This window comes from Erpetoichthys calabaricus, chromosome 10 (genome assembly GCF_900747795.2).
Source record: "Erpetoichthys calabaricus chromosome 10, fErpCal1.3, whole genome shotgun sequence".
Lineage (NCBI taxonomy): Eukaryota > Metazoa > Chordata > Cladistia > Polypteriformes > Polypteridae > Erpetoichthys > Erpetoichthys calabaricus.
In genome coordinates this window covers 104,786,250-104,800,734 of record NC_041403.2, presented here as the reverse complement: position 1 = coordinate 104,800,734, position 14,485 = coordinate 104,786,250, and the positions used below count along the sequence as shown (strand labels likewise).

General features: G+C 36.7%; 1 protein-coding gene across 3 annotated transcripts in view; it reads left to right on the top strand.

The window, feature by feature from the left end:
* The window catches only part of elmo2 (engulfment and cell motility 2), a 137,489-nt gene extending 126,205 nt beyond the window's left edge, over positions 1 to 11,284 (top strand). For all 3 annotated transcript variants that reach the window (XM_051932860.1, XM_028811693.2, XM_051932861.1), the window contains 4 exons: positions 7,917 to 8,024; positions 8,157 to 8,239; positions 9,945 to 10,022; positions 10,389 to 11,284. In XM_051932860.1, the coding sequence (XP_051788820.1) occupies positions 7,917 to 8,024; positions 8,157 to 8,239; positions 9,945 to 10,022; positions 10,389 to 10,589 (470 nt within the window). In that variant the 3' untranslated portion in view covers positions 10,590 to 11,284. The remainder of the gene's footprint in view (positions 1 to 7,916; positions 8,025 to 8,156; positions 8,240 to 9,944; positions 10,023 to 10,388) is intronic.
* The last annotated feature ends 3,201 nt before the right edge of the window (positions 11,285 to 14,485 follow it).

The following is a 14,485-nucleotide window of genomic DNA, read 5'->3' as shown; positions in this document are numbered from 1 at the left end:
ATCGTGCATTGCGCTGTCAGTGGTATTTTGATAAAAGAATTTGAACAACATATAAGAAGCGTATAAATTATTAAACAGTAAAACATTAACATTTAAGAAGTAAAGTTACATTAAGTACTACTGCAGTGCCTTCGGGTATACCTCATTTTTTGTTTGCCCATTACATGCTTAAATGTATACATTTTTTGGTGCACCTACCCGAGAACACGCGACATATAACCGAGCGTGGGAGAAGCATGGATTTTAAACACGCGTTGAGTTCATCTGCTGGTCTCCCTCGTGGAATAACTGGTAATGTTTGACTAAAATCTACAGCGAGTAAAACGACATTACCTCCTATTTTTTTTTTTACGATCTCTGAGATCTTGCTTTTTTCGGTTCAAGGCTTCATAAGCTCTTTTATGTTGTATGGTGTACTTATCCCAAACCATCATCTTTGAATGTTGCAAGACTTTCGCCTTGTATGTAGATCGGGGTAATTACATTCATTGCATTCCTAGTCTGAATCACAATCTGATTGTATGGGTGGTTACCTGGCACTGTAGGGTTGCCACCCGTCCTTTAAAATACGGAATCGTGCCGCGTTTGAGAATGAAATTGCACGTCCCGTTTTGAATCAATACTGGACGGGATTTATCCCGTATTTTTTTTATCATTTTTTTTTTAAAGCAGCGTCTCATGCAAATCATCCCACACGCATTTTATGAAGATGCCTCCTTTCCTACTTTTGATTGGGTAATACTTGATGTCATCGTTAGTTTGATTGGTGTTTTTAACTGTCCAGTGAGGAGGGCGTGTCTTTTAAGTAGAGTCTGCAAAGTGTTGGCACTGAGATGTGGCGTCAGCGCCATAGTTGAAGCCCCTAACGTTGCGGTCAGCAAGTCGGCTAACATCCGCCATGTGCCGTCTTTCAGTTGCGAGAAGCAGATCATAGAATAGTTGAAACTGTTGCCCCTAACGTTGCGCCACGGCGTGTGGTTCGTTTATACCTCGTGTCTTCTCATTAAACTTTTATCTCGCGAATATGTTATTGCAATCCGCAGCGGGAGCGTTTCTATAAACTTAATTTAAACTTACGTTTTACACCGTGCTTTGTTTCCCTTATGAACATGCTTGTATGCTTAACTCGCTCCGTTCTCAATTGTTTAATTAATTTTTTGCTCTTCGCTGTTTGCGGCTCTTCCTCCATTTCCCCCTACTTCGTTCTTTTATCTCGCGAATATGTTATTGCAATCCTTAACGGGAGCGTTTCAATAAACTGATTGAAAATAGTTTTGCATTTACCTTTTTAGTAAAAGGCGAGCTTTTAAGCCTGAGAAATCACCCCGTAAATGCACACGTTTAATTGGACATGTGTTAATATGTATGGTTACACAGTATTAAAAGACAGTGAACAACGTCAGTTACCTTTGTTCCCGCGTTTGATAAAAGGTGAGCTTTTAAGCCTGAGAAATCACCCCGTAAATGCACATGTTTAATTGCACATGTGTTAATATGTATGCTTACACAGTATTAAAAGACAGTCAAAAATTAACGTCATTTACCTTCGTTCCCGCGTGTGACTCGTGCTGTAAATGTCTTCCTTGTTTTTAGTTCACGTGATTACGTAGGAGGCGTGATGACGCGATACGTGACTCCGCCTCCTCCATTACAGTGTATCGACAAAAAATATGTTCCAGTTATGACCATTACGCTTTGAATTTCGAAATGAAACCTGCCTAACTTTTGTAAGTAAGCTGTAAGGAATGAGCCTGCCAAATTTCAGCCTTCCACCTACACGGGAAGTTGGAGAATTAGTGATGAGTGAGTCAGTCAGTCAGTGAGTGAGTGAGTGAGTCAGTCAGTCAGTGAGGGCTTTGCCTTTTATTATTATAGATACATATATATATATATATATATATATATATATATATATATATATAAATCTATCTAGACATACATACATACATACATTTACACATATATATATATATATACAGTATATATATACACATATCTACATATATACTGTATATGTAATTGTGTTGTCATTGTTATGAGTGTTGCTGTCATATATATATATAATACACACACACACACACAAACATATACAGTGGAACCTCTAGATACGAGTTTAATTCGTTCCAGCACTGAGCTTGTATAGCGAATTTCTCGTATCTAGAACAAACTTCCCCATTGAAAATAATGGGAATCCAGTTAATCCGTTCCGCACCCCAAATATATTAACATAAAAATTAATTTTCCTAACAAATAACACTGATAAATTATATATACTGTAGTCTACCTTTAATAAATAACACTGGTAAATAATATAACTGATTATTGAAAGAATCAAAACAGGTGTCTAAAGTGCAGTAGAGCATTCAATAAATCTTTAAATAAATAATCCTTAAAACAGTTGTGAAGTGGAGGTTTAAAATACACAAGAATAACAATCCTTTAACACGAGGTTAAAACGTCAAAAGGATGCAGTCTTTAAAAAACAGATGACAATCCCCGGTGCTTCTTCTCTGTTAGCGTCTCACCTGCGGGCTCTGCAACAGGCGAGACACTCTTAATACAGCTGACCTTCTCTACACCGTCCTGCTTCAGCTGTTTGGCTCGCCTGTTCAGCTCACTGTTCAGCGATGCCCCTAACGTTGCGCCACGGCATGTGGTTCGTTTATTTGACAGCATGTAGATCGGGGTAATTACATTCATTGCATTCGTATGTACATATATATATCAAAATACCCGCGCTTCGCAGCGGCGAAGTACTGCTTTAAAATTTTTATTAAGAAGAAAAGTAAACCTTTTTAAATTGAGGTAAAATATACCACTAACAATTTGTTAAGGATCTGTTTTTTTGTGTAGCTGACTTCACACAGCCTGTCCGCTGTTTTATAAACGAACGTCATATAAGGTCTTCCTTTTTCGTTGCTTCGCCAACGGAAGCAGCCTTTTTATTTAATCCTATTTTTACGATTGTTCTGTTTGAATACCAGTTTGTCAGTTCAGCACTCCGGTTGTAATATGACGAATCCGTGCAAGCACACTCTTGAGAATGCAACGTATAGTTGTACAGGAGAAAAGCAATCTTGCCTGAAATCAATGGCAACCTTTTGTAGGTCTATGAACTTAATTTAAACTTTAGGTTTACACGGTGCTTTGTTTCCGAAGTACCTGCACTCATGAATATGTCTGTATGCGTCAGTCGCTCAAATCCCCGCGGTTCACACCGGCAAAGTTCTGCTTTTAAATTTTTATTAAGAAGAAAAGAAAACCTTTTAAAATTGAGGTAAAATATACCAATAACAGTTTGTTAAGGATCTGTTTTTTGTGAAGCTGCCTTCACTCGAGTGATCACTTCGAGCTTTAAGCCTGAGAAATCACCCCGTAAATGCACACGTTTAATTGCACATCTGTTAATATGTATGCTTACACAGTATTAAAAGACACTCAACAATTACAAAGTATTAAAAGACACTCAACAATTAACGTCATTTACCTTCATTCCCGCGTTTGACTCGTGCTGTAAATCTCTTCCTTGCTTTCACTTCACGTGATTACTTAGGAGGCATAATACGTGATGACGCGATACGTGACTCCGCCTCCTCCATTAGAGTATATGGACAAAAAACAGGTTCCAGTTATGACCATTACATGTAAAATTTTGAAATGAAACCTGCCTAACTTTTGTAAGTAAGCTGTAAGGAATGAGCCTGCCAAATTTCAGCCTTCCACCTACACGGGAAGTTGGAGAATTAGTGATGAGTCAGTCAGTCAGTCAGTCAGTGAGTCAGTGAGGGCTTTGCCTTTTATTAATTAGTATAGATTATGGAACTTATTACAATAACTACATTCTATTAAGTAAATTACTTCTGCTTTATGATTTTTGCATTCATTACTGCATAATATTAAATCTAGAGTCTTACTGAAGTTTTAAAGTACTGAGATACAAATCGGGAGTGGTCTTCCCTAGACTTTCTCGTATACTCAGATATGGAGATGGGATATTTGACAAGTAAACCACAAGACAATGATTATATTTTTATATTATGTACATTATGTACAATTATTATAAAAGTGAAGTTGAATAAATCGGACTCTGCAGCTGCATGAATAAAAGGTAAAGTACCACTTCCAGTTAGCGGAAATAGCCCAAAAGTTGGTAGAAATCTACATTTTGTATCTAATATTTGTATGGAAAATTTGGTTGACCTAAGAGAAAGCATATTCAAGTTATTGTGATTATACACACACACACTCTCTCACTCTCTCTCTCTCACACACACACATATATATATAATTCCAAAAATTGTATTTTCGGACTCAGGGAGGGCTAAAGGAGATTCATCAAAATCTCAAAATGGAATTTTTGGAGGATTCCATTACTTTCCCTATACTTTGTATACAAGAAAGGGAGGTCTAAAATGCTGAAATTTTGATGAATTGTTGGACAATTACAATAGTTTCCCTATACTTCATATACGAGAAAGTAAAAAAGCAATAATTAATTATATCTATGAAATCTCACTTGTGTGTCGCTTTTGATCATGATGTTTCACAGTTTAAATTTGGTAATGCCTCTAATTTTTATTTTTTCATACTCTGTATTTGCTATACACAGTGCTTATAAAAAGTTTTCACATTTTATTGTTATACAACGTTGAATCACAGTAGATTTCACTTTTTTTGACACTGGTCAAAAGAAAGACTCTTTAAAATCAAAGTGAAACCAGATCTCTACAAAATGGTTTAATTTATTTACAAATATAAACCACAGTTAAATATAACAATTTATAACAAAAGAATGTGAAAACTTCCAAGAGGCTAAATACTTTTCATAGGCACTGTAGTTTCATTTTGACACCAGTATTGGTGTCATGCCTCTATTCTTGCAGCTTTCTTTTCACATCCAGACATCCTCAGCTATGGCCCATCTCCCATTTGAAGTAGACTTCAGTTTAATCCTGTGTTATTCTCTCAACTTTTTGATATTCATTATATTTGACTCATCTATTTCCACGGATTCGGCCAAAGTTTTGTTTTTATAATATAGACCATACTAAAACTACTTATGCACAACAGTGGTGTGTTTTATTTATGGCACTTCTAGCATTAAACCAAGGTCATTTTCATCATTTCACTGGTGCTATTTTATATTCTTCCCTATTGGCTAGTAATTTCAAAGTTTTATTTTTATGAATAGTTCTGTCCAGTGCTCAGTGTGAATTTATATACCGGGCCTGCTCTAAAATTAAATGACTCCCTTTTTCTTGTATTTTAAGCAGTCATCTACTAACATTTACAATACATTTTGTCATAGAGCTACGATCTCATCTTTTCTGACATATTCCACAGTGTTTAAGAAATCTAGTGTACAACGGAGTGTGCCCTTATGTCCTATACCAGGATTTAAGCCATTCATTATACTTTCTGTACCATACCCATTTTCACAAAACTAATACAGATACCACTTTGAAGAAGACCACCTTGTCAGCTATGCTGCAAAGAGCTTAGCAACTGGCTCTTTGAGTTTGTAGTTAGCCCACCAGTATGTCATTGTTCCAATGGGGATAAAGACAACACACTGTGTGAGACACTATCACTCATGCAAGCCTCCGTGTCCAGTTTAGAGCAGTATTTTCCATGAATATCTTTCAATTCATTTAACTTCTTTATTATTTAAAGAATACAAAGGATTGACATCAACTGAACAAAACCTTACAATTGCTACAGAATGAATGAACTTTTTAAAACATTTTTCCTTTTTCCCAATAAAAAGGAAAAAAATGCCCGTCCTGTGGAGTGCCTCAGTTCAGGGTCAGCATAAAGGACGTGATGCTGCCAATCTGTACATGCTAAACTCTGTTGGGTAGGAAATCCAAATTCCAGTTGCAGATGGTGACACTAAGTCACAGGTTGAGGATGGTCAGCTTTGATGGTAACAGTGTTAAATGATGAGCAGGAGTCTTTATTATCCAGATGTGACATGAAGGTATGGAGCATAAGTGAAATGACATCCCCTGTGCTCCTCTTGTAACAATATGCAAACTGGAGGTGATTGTGACTGACTGTTCTGTTCTGTTTAATGTGTTATAACACTAATCTCTCAAAGCAGTTCGTGATTGGAGTGATAGCTTCTGGTCCGTAGTTAGAGAGCCCATTTTTGCTTTCTTAGACACTGGTTGTACTTTAAAAGTAGATGGGGGACCACAGATTTTCTCAACCAAATATTAAGGATGTCACCAAAAACATCAACTATATGGTAACTACAAGTTTTTAAAACACTGATATTCCATCTGGACCGGATTCCTTATTGACTATTAACTTATTTAAAGGTCCGTCTTATGTTCTGTACAGAAACAAATATAGTAAGTTTGTATTCCTAACAACAAATAATGAAAATGCTCAACCAGTTATTGCTAATTTTCCTCTTAACACGCATTTTTAGCCTTAAAAAAAAAAAGACATATAATGCACTAAGAAATTAATTTAAAAATAAAATTATTGATGGTTAATTGATGACAGTTAGTGAAGCAAGTGTTTCTTGTTGTGGTTGGAGAGTTTCAAGTGGACTTTATTTAATTACAAGAGAAAGAGGAGGGGTGATGAACAGGATTATTGTATTTTCCATTGTTTACTGTGAAAAAAACGTAGACTCTTTGGTTGCCTATAGCTAACTGAAGCAGCACTGAGCCATTGTGGGGTGAATAAAATCCAAACCAGTTTGGCCATTTTGAGCATTTGAATTCCTGGAACTACCTTTCATCCATATTTAACAAGAGAGGCCGAAATATGCATTTAGTTCCTACCACCGCCTACCAGCTTAGAGAGTTGCTGTCCAGCTCAACCAGGTCTTGTAAGGTGCTGGACTCCACAAACGGCAGGGTTGATGCCCCTGGCCAGTATGTACCTGATACTCTGCAATTATGTCCAATAAGGATTCATCTGGTCTCCATTTAAATGGTGAAGAATTTCCTCCTGTTCAGCTTTTCTTACTAAGACACATCTAGGGGTATTCCTCTAATTTAGTATAGTGTTACAGAATAGCTAACACTTTTCAACCAGCTCAGCGACCCTGAACTTGAAATATCAGATTAGCTGGCATCTCTCACAGATATATACTTTTTAGAAGCCAGCTTCCATTAAGTAGGTGAAACTATGCAGTGAAATCCTTACCACCATATGAAGAATATACTGTAAATACAGACTGAATGGAAGAACCTCTATGAGTTGTTAAGGGCTAAACGTGTCTTGGGCCTTTCCTGCTGTTACTCCGGTTCAGTTACTGCCTACTGTGTAATTCTGTTTATTGCTGAGAAAGATTCAACAGCATCTAGGCCTTCCTCTGTCTCTCTATTTTTTTTTTATCTTTTCCACTCTCTCTGTGCTCACTTTCTGTCTATGAAGTGTACAGTATGGTCAATCTGATTCACTTCCAGTTTCACTTTCAGGTTAAACTTTCAGTTGCCTTCTCATATGCATTTCCCTCTCTACTAGCAAGGATGTTAAGTTTGCTTATGTAGTACACACTCCTGATAACTTCTTTCTAGTTTTCCTCCATGACTATACTTTTAAATGACAATGACTTAACTTACTGTTTCACAAAAGCCTCCTCATTCATGTGCTACTCAGGAATTGCAGGCATCTTCAGTCACTACCAAACACATGCTCACCATTGCTACTGTGCAGATGAAAGAAGAACAAAGTGGTTGTTTAGGAGCGAGTGTTGCAGACAAAGTTTAAACCTGCATACTGGTGTAACAAGCCCCATCCTGTAATTAGGACTGGTGTCATGTTCTTGCAGCACCCTCTCCATGAATTAGTCCATCATCTAAAATACTAACAGCCAGTTGTAAGTTTTGATAGATGGCCTTTCTGTGTATGCTTTCCAATAGATCTACTGTAGTTTTACTGTATTTTCTTCACAGAAAAATTTTGGTTCTGCCGTCTGTCACTAAACCATAAGGTTCTTCATTATGGTGACCTGGAAGAACCACCACAGGGAGAGGTTCCCTTTGAATCACTGTCTGAAAAGAGTAAGTAAACAACTATATAAAAATCTTATAAAACCTCCACCAAAGCAAGACTTAAAGTTTAAAGTTAATAATGCCTTCGAGGCATATTTTATCTTTTTTGTGTCGCTGTTGAATCTTTGATTCTCTGTCCAGTTCCAGTTGCAGATATCAAATCAGTGGTAACTGGGAAGGACTGTCCTCATATGAAAGAGAAGAGTGCTCTTAAGCAGAACAAGGTAATTTCACACTTCATTTTACTGTCAAAGGAGGAGGTGCATACAAGATCTTGGAAAATATGCCAGGATACAACAGGATTACAGTTGTCCTTAGCACAAGATATTCTGCAGACAAACTAGGATTTATAGGAGAAGCATGCATTGTGCATTGAGAGTTACACCCACTTAGGCAGTGTATATACAGATGCATTTGATATACATATACAACTAGTCCATCATTAGACAGTTGTAAGTTTTGAAAGCAGGCCTTTCTGTATATGCTTTTTAGTAGATCTAATTTTACTCTATCTTCTTCACAGAAAAATTGTGACTCTGCCGTCTGTCACTAAACCATAAGGTTCTTCAACCAGTAGGGAGACCCCACTGGTGCACAAAAAAAAGATGTGCTGTATTTACATTGTCATAGTGAATATATAACTTATTTAAATTGACCTAGACATGCTTTCATAAAGGCAAAATTATACTATAGTTTGTTTAGTTGTAACACATTGAAACAAGTACACATAGACTGATGTTTAGTTTTAGCACAAAAATCTCAAGCAAACATACAGAATAAACAGAAAAAAATCCACAAATAGATTCATACTTAATTCAAGAGTAAAGAAGCAAAACTGAGACATCTAGCAGCAATAGAAACAATAATAAAAATGCTAGTGATATGACAACAGTGACAGACGTTTCCATATAATTTGAAAGGCTAGGCAATGTAATTGTGTGGTCACTTGCAGCAAATGAAGCACTTAAATCTAGAAGTATAGCATCTGGGACACTTCCTGCATCTGTTCTGCAGACAGAACAGAAAAACGGGGAAAACGGACCAAGAAATGAATAGTCAAATAGTTGTAATTTGTAACAAGAGTAAACATGGGAAGATTATAATCGCCAAAACCAAAATATGAACAAAAAGACTGTTAAAAAATAATATGTGGGACAATTACCAATGGTCAAAAAATTTAAATAAATTTCTTCTGGAATAATCCAGATGCTTTGATTGTGCCGGTTCTGCTATGTTTTCCTAGCAGTATCATGAAATCAGACGTGATGCAAATGTGGCCATACCAGTAGTAAACGTATATCCATAAAATACTGTTGCTTAAGAAAAACAAAGATAAAACTTAATAATTAGCAGAAAATATGAAATTAGTACAAAATAACCTGGACAGTCAGAACATCATCAATAGATATCAGTAACTAGCCATGTTACCTGTCAAAGACAGGCAGTAGAATACATTTAAAAATGTTTGATATCTCTTTTTCTACATGTACCTTCGGGGCCATTGACTGATGTCCTTGTGTGTCTAAAACTCTCTTGACCATCGTTCCCTGTCTTTAGTACATTCCCATAAAGCCTGTTTCTCAGACTGTCATTTTGATGAATCTTGCTCTCCTCCTGTCTGCTTTTACACTTCTTGTCTTTGAAGGTGTGCCTCTCATGCCTTTACTCCTCCTTGCATATGTCACACTTGCACTTCCTCTTCCAATTACATCACCAAAGCCAAACTGACCAATCAGATTGCTTGGAAGAGCTAGACACACACACACACACACACAGACCTTAGCGTTTTATTATGTATTAGATTATTAACGATTGGCAATGTTTTTCAGTAGATTTTGTCATGGAGAATGGTGGTAGAATTTACTACATGGTAAATAAATATTGCAAACCCTCAAAATTAAGAAATGTTTACTCTACCTTTTCTTGTAGGAAGTGCTAGAACTGGCTTTTTCTATTCTCCATGACCCAGATGAGGCTTTGAATTTCATTGCACCAAACAAGTATGAGGTAATAGTTTAAAATAAGGTTCAACACATTTTTATTATTTTCTTCAGTAAAGGGGAAACAGCAGCCCTCAAGTCAAAAATTTTGTCTTGGGTCATCTTTTGATAGGACTCCTCTGATCTTAAGTTGATCAAAGGTAAAGCACAACAGTGCACTGCAGATAAAAAACCAACAACTGAACTGCTTGTGATATTCATTCATTCTGCTTTCCACAGGTTATTAAAATTGATAATGCAGTGTGGCTACTTTAGCATTTTATTTATTTTTTACAAGTTGTCCAAGAGATCCTGTCATTTTTGTGTTGACATGAACTGTGCTGCACTGTATAAGCACTAACATTCCATTTCTTCTCTGCCATGTCCTCCGTAGTACTGTATCTGGACTGATGGACTGAGTGCACTCCTGGGCCGAGAGATGAGCAGTGAGCTGACTCGCAGTGACCTTGATACTCTTCTTAGTATGGAGATGAAACTTCGACTTCTTGACCTAGAAAACATTCAGATCCCTGAAGCACCTCCCCCAATCCCTAAGGAGCCAAGCACCTATAATTTTGTTTACCACTATGGCTGACGTGACACAGAGCAGGTGAATAGTAAGATTTAAATTAGTACAGTGATGGTCAGGAAGAGGCTATCCAGTATTGTGCCCTCTGTAAATGACTAATACCACACAGAAGTTGCCTCTCCCCAGATGCCTGCAGGGACAGCATTTTACTGTGGCTCCATCAACCCAGGATTCAGTACAGAAGCTGAAGTCCTTGTAAATCTGTTAAAGATTGCTCAGTCTGCTTTTTGTCCTGTGTCAGAAGGTATGCACAAGCATTGTAATGTGTAAAAGCAGGGGAAGTTCTGATATGTAATCATTCAATGTCGTAGTTTCCCTAATCCAAATGAGAATTCACATTTTCAATGGCTAATGGGCTATGAAGGTTCATGTTGAAGTGCAAATGTGGAAGTAAACTGGGGATTATAACAACTATGGTGCGAATAAAGAATGTGAAATATTACATGGAAATAAAAAAAAAAGTACAGAAAGCGTGATATTTACTGAGGAACCATTTTATGCCATTTGTCTGCCTCCACACTGCCAGATATTATTTTCTTATGACTTGGGGACAAAAAGTATAATTCTATCTAAATGAAAAAGCAAAGCAGTGCATTGTGGGAAGTGCTGCCCAGAGCTTTAGCTTTCCATTTCATTTTTGACATTTAATGAGTTTCCAGAGATATAGCAGACAGTTTATGATTAAACATGCGTGACTGAAAGCAGTGCTTGAAATTTCTTATTGGGTATTTGATTTGGGAGCTGCAGTTCTTTGTTGGCTCATGATTTGAGTTGTACAGTGCCAATGAGAGATCTATTTTCTTTCAGTTTATTGATAATGCATGCTACCAATTAAATCGTTAATTTGTTATGTGGCTGTTTAATTTATGGCATAGAGTTTTAATTAAGGGCTTAGTTTCCCAACATACTTGTGCTGCAGCTGATGAAATACATTCCGCATAAAGGTGGTGTTGTTCTATTTCTTGAATGAGGATTTGTGGCACCTGTCAAAGCTTCTGTTTTTTGTAAATTGAACTAGATAAGTGGCACACATTATATTTATATGGTTTTTCATTTCATTCATCTTCATTCAACTAAAATCTCTAATGTGATTCGCAGTATGAGATTTGTAGAAAGTTTTACCTTGACCTTTTTACACATTTTGTGAACTGGCTTGTATGGAATCTGATTATATTCTAGAAGGTTCTGATTCTTCCTGTTGAGGAGAATGTGCTTCTCTCAAACCAGTGAATTCATAACTTTTATACTGATATCTAATAGAGTCCAATACAAAGTTCCTTTTGCAATTTCTGTTTATATACAACAATAAAATATTCACTTCCACTACTTTTACAACTTTTACTTATCCTATGAACAGTTTTCTAAAGTAGCTTCTTTGTGCAACTTAGCCTTCAGCTACATTACCATAGAGAAGAGGAGTATAAGACGAGGCAAGATGCAAGTTAACATATGAATTATTAAAAGTGTGTATTTGCTCAGATTTGACAGTGTTCAGTTGTGGGAGAATAAATTCTGCTGAACTTCGAAATTGTACAACTGCCCATTTTTGTTGAGTTTTAGTTGTGAAATCCATATGCAAAAATGAGAAAAGTATAATTATTTAGCAGAATCAAAGATTGATACATTAACAAGAATTTACTACAAGATATGCTTTTTGTGGCAAAGCAAAGAATATTCATGACTTCAGGGTGCAAAACAACAATGGACGAAGTGCCCGTTCATCACAGGGCACACTCACACTGGGCAAGTTCCTGTAAATAATCCACAAACATGGGAGAACACACAAACTCCACACAGACACTAGCCAGGCTGGGATTGTTAATACAGGATTTCTGACCTATAAATACGCATCGCTGACTGCTTTATCACACTTCCATTCAATAAATACATGACATATGAAAAATGAGTGGTCATGTCTGTAAAAGGTAACATTTAATTGATATTATAATTGGTCCATTTCTTGCACTGGATGATATGAGAAAAGTCACAGTTGTATCTGTACTGTGGCTGGAGCAACAGTCAGAATGATAATTCTCCCATTTGTGAGAAAGTTTTTTTTTTTTTTTAGGAAAGACAGAATTAGCAAGTTGACATTTGTTTTCCTAAGCTTTAATAAGAGCAGTACATTTAATAATGATGGATTTTTTAAAAAAATGTAGTCTCTAGGCTATTTTTTATCAATAAACATCTATCATTGGAGACATGAAAGGATTAATAAATGACCAAAGATATGCCAGTTATTTTTATTTTGAACTCAGACGGTACTTGGAGTTTTTAGGCCATCTAGTACAACATTGGATTTAAGGTACAAGACTTTTGTAAAATTAATACTAACATTCTGTTATTTACTTAATGTTACTAAAGTGTTATGCACAAAGTGTAAATTTTAGTTGCTCAGTGGTACTAAGTTTGAAGGCTGACTTCCAAGTCAACATTCACCGATTTATTATTAGAAAGTCCTAGAAATCTTTTCTATTGTCAGGGGAATTTACCTGATATGTCTAAATAAAGTATGTGTTAGCTGTTCTCTTGAAAAAGCATTGTTTTCTATTTTGCATTCTATTTATTTTTATTTATCAAAATAATAGCTAAAACTTGAACTGTAGAAGGGATTTCCATACTATTTAGTTTAACCAATCTATGCAGGCATCTACAGTTAACGAAGTGGTTTTAGAATTCAAGAGTGTCTATGATATTATCCTTTGATGAATAACTCACCTATTGTTGCTTTGAGAGGGTACATCTCATCTAAAGTCTTGTTTGGGAAACAGTCTTTATTTTTAAACAAATTTATATATTGGTCTCTTACTCAAATGTACAAGCTGTCATTTGAAGTTGTAGTACCTGTATTATCAGTGTGCACCATTGTACTGATTATTTACTATTGCATATACAGTCATGGCCGAAATTATCGGCAACCCTGGAATTTTCCCAGAAACTGCACCATTGCTCCCAGAAAATTGTTGCAATTACAAATGTTTTGGTGTACACGTTTATTTCCTTTATGTGCATTGGAACAACACAAAAAAACAGAAAAAAAGCCAAATCTGACATCATTTCACGCAGAACTCCAAAAATGGTCCAGACAAAATTATTGGCACCCTCAACTTAATATTTGGTTGCACGCCCTTTGGAAAAAATAACAAATCAAGCACTTCCTATAACCATCAACAAGCTTGTTACACCTCTCAAGTGGAATTTCCGACCACTCTTCTTTTGCAAACTGCTCAAGGTCTCTCAGATTTGAAGGGCGCCTACTCCCAACTGCAATTTTGAGATCTCTCCATAAGTGTTCAATTGGATTTAGATCCAGACTCATTGCTGGCCACTTCAGAACTCTCCAGCGCTTTGTCGTCAACCATTTCTGGGTGCTTTTAGAGGTATGTTTGGGGTCATTGTCCTGCTGGAACACCCATGACCTTTGACGCAGACCCAGCTTTCTGACACTGGGCCCTACATTGCGCCTCAATATGTTTTGGTAGTCTTCAGATTTCATGATGCCTTGCACACAGTCAAGGCATCCAGTGCTAGAGGCAGCAAAACATCCCCAAAACATCTTAGAACCTCCACCATATTTGACTGTAGGTACTGTGTTCTTTTCTTCGTAGGCCTCGTTCCTTTTTCTGTAAACAGTAGAATGATGTGCTTTAGCAAAAAGCTCTACCTTGGTCTCATCTGTCCACAAGACGTTTGCCCAGAAGGATTTTGGCTTCCTCAAGTACATTTTGGCAAACTCCAGTCTGGCTTTTTTATGTTTCTGTGTCAGTAGTAGGGTCCTCCTGGCTCTCCTGCCATAGCGTTTCATTTCGTTCAGATGTCGACAGATAGTTCGAGCTGACACTGTTGCACCCTGAGTCTGCAGAACAGCTTAAATATGTTTTGAAGTTGATTTGGGCTGTTTA